The 8,547-nt window shown below is 44.9% G+C and overlaps 1 protein-coding gene across 2 annotated transcripts in view; it reads right to left on the bottom strand.

Annotated features, from left to right (window-relative positions):
• Positions 1 to 2,002: 2,002 nt before the first annotated feature.
• Positions 2,003 to 8,547, bottom strand: part of LOC138978147 (copine family protein 1-like) — a 12,344-nt gene continuing 5,799 nt past the window's right edge. The window contains exons 5-7 of one of the 2 annotated variants that reach the window (XM_070350801.1): positions 8,483 to 8,547; positions 5,657 to 5,788; positions 2,003 to 5,098 (exon numbers count right to left, since the gene is read on the bottom strand). The exon at positions 8,483 to 8,547 is cut by the window's right edge and continues 67 nt beyond it. In XM_070350801.1, coding sequence (XP_070206902.1) covers positions 4,784 to 5,098; positions 5,657 to 5,788; positions 8,483 to 8,547 — 512 coding nt within the window. In that variant the 3' untranslated portion in view covers positions 2,003 to 4,783. The remainder of the gene's footprint in view (positions 5,099 to 5,656; positions 5,789 to 8,482) is intronic. The other variant, XM_070350802.1, reaches the window with a different exon arrangement.

The following is an 8,547-nucleotide window of genomic DNA, read 5'->3' as shown; positions in this document are numbered from 1 at the left end:
TGAGGCGAGTTAGGAGAGTAAGGCTGGCTAGACCAGAATGGCGTCAGAATGAATGTGGTGGTGCCAGAATGCTGTAGGAGTAGGCTACTCGTGAGAATGATGCGAGAGTAAGGCTGGTGAAGACATGAAGATAGTGGATCCAGACTCCAGAGTGCTGTAGGAGTAATAAGGGAGGTGTGAGAGTGATGCGAGAGTAAGGCTGGTGAAGACATGAAGATAGTGGTGCCAAAGTGCTGTAGAAGTAATAAGGGAGGTGTGAGAGTGATGCGAGAGTAAGGCTGGTGAAGACATGAAGATAGTGGTGCCAAAGTGCTGTAGAAGTAATAAGGGAGGTGTGAGAGTGATGCGAGAGTAAGGCTGGTGAAGAGATGAAGATAGTGGTGCCAAAGTGCTGTAGAAGTAATAAGGGAGGTGTGAGAGTGATGCGAGAGTAAGGCTGGTGAAGACATGAAGATAGTGGTGCCAAAGTGCTGTAGAAGTAATAAGGGAGGTGTGAGAGTGATGCGAGAGTAAGGCTGGTGAAGAGATGAAGATAGTGGTGCCAAAGTGCTGTAGAAGTAATAAGGGAGGTGTGAGAGTGATGCGAGAGTAAGGCTGGTGAAGACATGAAGATAGTGGTGCCAAAGTGCTGTAGAAGTAATAAGGGAGGTGTGAGAGTGATGCGAGAGTAAGGCTGGTGAAGACATGAAGATAGTGGTGTCAAAGTGATGTAGAAGTTAAAAGGGAGGTGTGAGAATGATGCGAGAGTAAGGCTGGTGAAGACATGAAGATAGTGGATCCAGACTCCAGAGTGCTGTAGAAGTAATAAGGGAGGTGTGAGAGTGATGCGAGAGTAAGGCTGGTGAAGACATGAAGATAGTGGTGTCAAAGTGATGTAGAAGTTAAAAGGGAGGTGTGAGAGTGATGCAAGATCACGCCCGGTGAAGCCAGGGTGATGCCAGAATGAAGATCATGGTGCCCGAGTGCTGTCTGTAAAAGTAAGGGTGGTTGTGTCGCAGTGATGCAAGAGTCAGACCGGTGAAGTCTGACCGATGTAAGCCTAAGAATGAAGATGTCTGTGTCCGGGTGAAGTAAGGGTGGTTGTGTCGCAGTGATGCAAGAGTCAGACCGGTGAAGTCTGACCGATGTAAGCCTAAGAATGAAGATGTCTGTGTCCGGGTGAAGTAAGGGTGGTTGTGTCAAGGTGATGCTAGTACTGTTTACGGCTAGCGAAAAAAGGAATGGTGCTTGAAGGAAGGTTGTGGTGCCAGCGTGATGTCATAAACAGGCCAGTGAATCCAGAATTCAGTAAGAATGGAGATGGTGGTGCTAGGGCGCTATAGGAGACAGGCGGACGTTGTCTGAGGATGACGATGTTAGCACTGAGTAGCTTGAGTGGAAACGATGTTGCCATGAGTGTTCTCAGAAGGAATATGGTACCGTGTGAGGAAGGACAGTTAGACAGTGAGTATACATCTTCTGCCTCACCCCATCCCAAATCTACACACACACACACACACACACACACACCAGGCGAGCGCGGCAGAAACACACACACACACACACACACACACACACACAGGCGAGCGCGGCAGGCACACACACACACACACACACATACACACACCAGGCGAGCGCGGCAGGCACACACACACACACACACACACACACACAAGGCGAGCGCGGCAGGCACACACACACACACACACACACACACCAGGCGAGCGCGGCAGGCACACACACACACACACACACACACACACACACACACACACAGTGCTGAAAGTCCACAAAATGGTGTACTGGCCTTTGGCTAGCACTTTCTCATAATGTTACTAGCCAGAGAGCAAATTTTAGTATTTTTACTCGCCAAACCAACCATTTGTTTCAGCAACTTTACTCGCATTTGGCGAGTAGATTAGCATTTCTACTCGCCATGGCGAGTAAAATACTCGCTACTGTCAGGCCTGACACATGCACGCACGAAAACACAACTCACAACAAACACAAACGCAGACAGAAATGAGAACGTAACAACAGAGTTTTATTCTGACATCAAGCACACAAGGCAATCATCCTGAGCCCCATCAAATAACACACAAATGCTGCAGTACTTTGGAGATGATAAGTTACAAAATGTGTACAAGTTTGATGACAAAATGGCTGCCTTAGTTGTCGCGGAGATGAGGAAACCACAGCAATATAACGAAGAAGAAAAAAGCTCAGTCCAACGAGACAGAACTCATACTTACGCCACTCGAGGAAGGAAAAAACCCAAATAAAACAAAAAAACAAAACATCGAACACTTTGGCTTTGGAAGGAAAAAACAAACTCCTCAGTTGTATCAAGGACTTTGCAGTAAGGAGTTGTATCCCTTGATTCAAGATTAAAACAACATGTAGTTATAACGATTCAAGAACGATACAAGTTATAATGATTACAAAACGACACCGTACGCTTCAGGGGGGTTTCCAAAAGTATATTGTGAAGATATGGGTGTGAAGGCGCGAAGCGCCGAGCCGACGGCGCGAAGCGCCTAGCTTGCTAGAGGGATCCGGTGGCATGCCCCTCCGGAAAATTTTGAAAAAAAGGATGCAAAATGGTGCAATCTGGTGCATTCTGAGGATGATCATTACCAGTTTCAGGCAGGAGATTTTGTCACTGATTAATACCCCAAAAATTGAAACTCAATGTAAAATAAATAAATGCATACCTCATTCAACATAGAATATTTTAATTTTTTGGCTGGGGGGGGGGGGGGGGGGGGTTCCAGAAACCCCAGAACCCCCCCCCCCCCCCCCCCCCTCTGCGCTTTGAAAGGCAGAAAAAGACTTCAAGGACTCCGCAGATAGTGATAATGCCCCTTGAGAAAGTCACAGAGCTAGTAATATTCCCTTTCATTTCATTTCATACGTTATCGTTCCATTGCTGGGAAAATCAAGTAGCTTCAAAGCAGTATAAACTGCATCAACGAAGTTTAATTTCAGATAAAAAATGTGTATTAATATATTTCTTCCGTGTCCCCCCGAGACTTGAGTGTCCGTTGTCGAAGTGTCCGGACAGCTTTCGACATCTCGAACTCAACATAAAAGTAGTCAAGCCGGGTCAACATGTACACAAGATGAGCGAGAGCCGTGTGCGGGGGGTGGGGGGGTGGCGACATACTCTACATAAAGGGAAAGTTTGTGTGCGCGCCTGTGTGTGTTTTTAATCTAAAACAAATGTCGCCAATGTTTTTACAGAGTGACGTTAAATAAACGCTTTTAAGGTGGGTTTTTTTTTTAAGTAAGAATGGGGACTTGATGTGCAAGAAACATCAAAGGTGAAGCGACGAACAGTGTCAGACGCTGAAGCCGAGGAGGCCGTTGTATGTTGAAAAACTGAAAGAGCAAAGGCCCTGGGCTGGGATGCACGAAGCCAAAACTGGGTGGAAACCAACTGCGGGCCGGTCAGATTGATTGAAATCAAATCCAGTTCGCATGGATCCAGTTCCGGCTTCTTGCACCCTAGTCCCTGATGTAAAGAAAAAAAAGTAAAAAACTACAAATAAAATAGAAAAAAAAGAAGAAGAAAAAAGACGTCGAAGATAAAGAGATGAAAGAGTCTGTGGGACCCAGTTTCGACTTCTTGCATCCTAGCCCTGATGTAAAAAGTATAAAATAAAATAATAAAACAGCCACAAAAAAAAAGATGTCGAAGATAAAGCGATGAAAAAGCGAATCAGTCTGTGGGACCCAGTTTCGGCTTCCTGTACCCTAGAGCCCTGATGTAAATAGTAAAACATAAAATAAAACAACAAATAACAAGATGTCGAAGATAACGAGATGAAAGAGTCTGAGGGACCCGGTTTTGGCTTCTTACACCCTGATGTAAATAGTATAAAATATAATAAAACAACAACAAGTCGCGTAAGGCGAAAATACAACATTTAGTCAAGTAGCTGTCGAACTCACAGAATGAAACTGAACGCAATGCCATTTTTCAGCAAGACCGTATAATCGTAGCATCGTCAGTCCACCGCTCATGGCAAAGGCAGTGAAATTGACAAGAAGAGCGGGGTAGTAGTTGCGCTAAGAAGGATAGCACGCTTTTCTGTACCTCTCTTAGTTTTAACTTTCTGAGCGTGTTTTTAATCCAAACATATCATATCTATATGTTTTTGGAATCAGGAACCGACAAGGAATAAGATGAAAGTGTTTTTAAATTGATTTAGACAATTTAATTTTGATAATAATTTTTATATATTTAATTTTCAGAGCTTGTTTTTAATCGGAATATAACATATTTATATGTTTTTGGAATCAGCAAATGATGGAGAATAAGATAAACGTAAATTTGGATCGTTTTATAAATTTTTTTTTTTTTTTTTTACAATTTTCAGATTTTTAATGACCAAAGTCATTAATTAATTTTTAAGCCACCAAGCTGAAATGCAATACTGAAGTCCGGGCTTCGTCGAAGATTACTTGACCAAAATTTCAACCAATTTGGTTGAAAAATGAGGGCGTGACAGTGCCGCCTCAACTTTCACGAAAAGCCGGATATGACGTCATCAAAGACATTTATCAAAAAAATGAAAAAAACGTTCGGGGATATCATACCCAGGAACTCTCATGTCAAATTTCATAAAGATCGGTCCAGTAGTTTGGTCTGAATCGCTCTACACGCACGCACGCACGCACACACGCACACACATACACCACGACCCTCGTTTCGATCCCCCCTCTACGTTAAAATATTTAGTCAAAACTTGACTAAATATAACAAAAAAAGATGTCAAAGATAAAGCAATGAAAGAGTGAATCAGTGTGTGAACTCCATGAGGCCGAGACGTCGGATAGCCTTGTACTGGTCGGGTATCTCCATCAGGGCTTGCAGGGCGAAGGCGGCCTGGGGACTCTTCACATTATTTGTCACCTGGTTGAAGTTGACGAACCGGAAGTTGTCAAAGCGCCGAGCGGGCAGCTTGTCGTCAAAGTCTCTCATCATGTCCCAAGGCCCGTCCCCCACCCCCACCATGATGATGGACAAGGGGTAGTTACTCGCCTGCACGATGGCCGCGGTTGTGTCCCTTTCTGCCGTCACCTGGCCGTCTGCTACGATGACCAGGATGTGGAACTGTCAACAGCGATGAAATCAAATCAACTCAACTTAACTCAACTCAACTCAACTCAACTCAACTCAACTCAACTCAACTCAACTCAAATCAACTCAACTTAACTCAACTCAACTCAAATCAGCTAAACTCAAATTATTTTGGATATCTCAACCATGGAAAATTACAGGGATGCCGGTGCATAATAATGGTAGACCGAGCGATCAAATCAAATTAATTCAACTCAACTCAAATAAAATAAAATCATGAAAAATTAGTGCTGGTGCATAACACGAGCAGTCAGAGTTGATATGTGCGTCGTCCGTCAGTTGACTATGATTTTGTGAGCGAGTGGAACAGTTTTTGCTGATGAGCGTGTGTCATTGACAACCCATTTTGTATTGAAAACAGAAAACAAATCGCTTTAAGCGATATTAAAACATTAATGCGATCGACTGGTATGGTCAAAGTACCGAGACCCAACGATAATGATGATGACGTTGATGATAAGATGAAGACGATGAAAACAACATAACACGACAGCAGTGTGGGTATAAAGAAATCAAGGGGTGTGGACTGACCGATCTGTTTTTGCTGACAATGTCAATGGCCTGTCTGATGAGCGGCGCGAAGTTGGTGGGTCCGCCCAGCCTGACCTTGGGCGTCATCTCGTTGTACATCTTCAGCACGTCTTGGAAGCCCCGGCATGGTGCCTGTAACACAGTCCAGTCTATGGTCACAGTGCTGTCACGGTATGGCACAGGATAGAGTGAGTGTGTGTGTGATAAAAAGTGTATGTGTCATGGCGCATGTAACACAGTCCAGTCTATGGTCACAGTGGTGTCAGTATGGCACAGGATATAGTGAGTGTGTGTGATAAAAAGTGTATGTGTCATGGCGCATGTAACACAGCCAAGTCTATGGTCACAGTGCTGTCACGGTATGGCACAGGATAGAGTGAGTGTGTGTGTGATAAAAAGTGTATGTGTCATGGCGCATGTAACACAGTCCAGTCTATGGTCACAGTGGTGTCAGTATGGCACAGGATATAGTGAGTGTGTGTGATAAAAAGTGTATGTGTCATGGTGCCTGTAACACAGTCCAGTCTATGGTCACAGTGGTGTCAGTATGGCACAGGATATAGTGAGTGTGTGTGATAAAAAGTGTATGTGTCATGGTGCCTGTAACACAGTCCAGTCTATGGTCACAGTGGTGTCAGTATGGCACAGGAGATAGTGAGTGTGTGTGATAAAAAGTGTATGTGTCATGGCGCATGTAACACAGTCCAGTCTATGGTCACAGTGGTGTCAGTATGGCACAGGATATAGTGAGTGTGTGTGATAAAAAGTGTATGTGTCATGGCGCATGTAAGACAGCCAAGTCTATGGTCACAGTGCTGTCAGTATGGCACAGGATATAGTGAGTGTGTGTGATAAAAAGTGTATGTGTCATGGCGCATGTAACACAGCCAAGTCTATGGTCACAGTGCTGTCAGTATGGCACAGGATATAGTGAGTGTGTGTGATAAAAAGTGTATGTGTCATGGCGCCTGTAACACAGCCCAGTCCATGGTCACAGTGCTGTCAGCGTGCACAGGAGAATGAATATAATGTGATATAAAAATATGTGTGTGTGTGGTGGGGATGTTATGTGTGTGGGGGGAGGTGTGTGTGTGGTGCGGTGTGTGTGTGTGTGTGTGTGTGTGTGTGTGTGTGTGTGTGTGTGTGTGTGTGTGTGTGTGTGTGTGATTGGAACCCTCTGCATGGCACCTGCAATTCCGCACAGCCCATAGTCAGTCTACTGGTGGACACGTACCAGAATCTAAAGGATGAATGGACTTGCGTATTGGCATAACGAAGACAGTCCTTTGTCGCTGCCCTACACGCCACCAGGCGTGAAAGGCATTGATGATGATAACGAAGACAGCGACAGCTACATCATTACAGGGGTCGAAGAGATGGTTCTAGCGTCAGCTATTTAATGAAATATATAGACTTTGCACCATCGATACTCAGTGAAGAGATATCGAGAATATTAGCAACATCAATGCAGGTGGCCTTCCACAGATGTCCAAAGAAGATGTGACTGCAATACAAACTCCCTCTTAAGATTGCCGAAAATCTGAACAATCAGGCTTTAGATATGAGGTTGTCCTATAACGGGGTGTAACATTACAGAGGTTATGAACAGAAAGTCGAAAAAAAGATGGTCTACAAGCTGACAAATAGGCTGAGCCAGAATAGACAGATGACTGACTTTGGAGCTGGGGTGAATGATAACACTTATAAGCAGGCAATACAGGGACAACTAGAGGGTCAGCTACGTCTCTGCGTGAGGACTCTAATGGAAAAAGAACGAACTGATCAGTGCAGATGTAGTGGACCCTGGCAAACACAAAATCAACAGAATCTACAGACACTACGGGGTCTTCTGCATACGGGTAACTACGCTGAGTCAGTTGCAACATGAAGAGAAGCTAGATGCACAGATGTACAGATACAGAAAGAAGAGACAACTATATATAGCATCAGCTTCAGCTACGTCGAAGCAAGCGGACTGATACACACTGATAGTGCTAGTGCCTTTTTCAAACCGGTACGCAAACTTTTATGAAGCAAACAGTCCACAAAAATTGGAACCAGTTAGAGTCCAACTCAGAGTACTGGTTTTATAGTTTTGCCAGCGAAAAAACCCCGGTAGTTCTAAAAATCAAGCGGAAGGTTATACCAGCAACCAATTTTGTTCAGGTATTTTCTCGTTTCAATCGCTAAAATACCGGTAATTACCGGTTAATGCCAATACTGGATACAGATACAGAAAGAATGAGATAGCGTCAGTAGCAGCTACGTCCAGGCAAATGGACTCCCACAGATACAGAAAGAAGTGGTAAGTATAGTGTCAGCAACAGCTACGTCCAGACAAGCGGAATCCCACAGACAACAAAAAAGAAGAAGAGATAACTATAGCGTCAGTTACGTCCGGGCAAGCGGATTCCCACGGCAGATGCAGAAAGATATAACTATAGCGCCAGCTACAGCTAGGTCCGGGCAAGCGGATTCCCACGGCAGATGCAGAAAGATATAACTATAGCGCCAGCTACAGCTAGGTCCGGGCAAGCGGATTCCCACGGCAGATGCAGAAAGATATAACTATAGCGCCAGCTACAGTTGGTCCGGGCAAGCGGACTCCCACGGCAGATGCAGAAAGATATAACTATAGCGCCAGCTACAGTTGGTCCGGGCAAGCGGACTCCCACGGCAGATGCAGAAAGATATAACTATAGCGCCAGCTACAGCTAGGTCCGGGCAAGCGGATTCCCATGGCAGATGCAGAAAGATATAACTATAGCGCCAGCTACAGCTAGGTCCGGGCAAGCGGACTCCCAGAGACAAAGAAGATATAACTACAGTGTTGGCTGGTACCATGGAGGACAGAGAGAACACGGAGTGGTCACGGGTGTAGGTGTCGCCGA

Source organism: Littorina saxatilis, linkage group LG10, assembly GCF_037325665.1.
Source record: "Littorina saxatilis isolate snail1 linkage group LG10, US_GU_Lsax_2.0, whole genome shotgun sequence".
Lineage (NCBI taxonomy): Eukaryota > Metazoa > Mollusca > Gastropoda > Littorinimorpha > Littorinidae > Littorina > Littorina saxatilis.
This window is presented reverse-complemented; position numbering and strand designations above follow the sequence as displayed.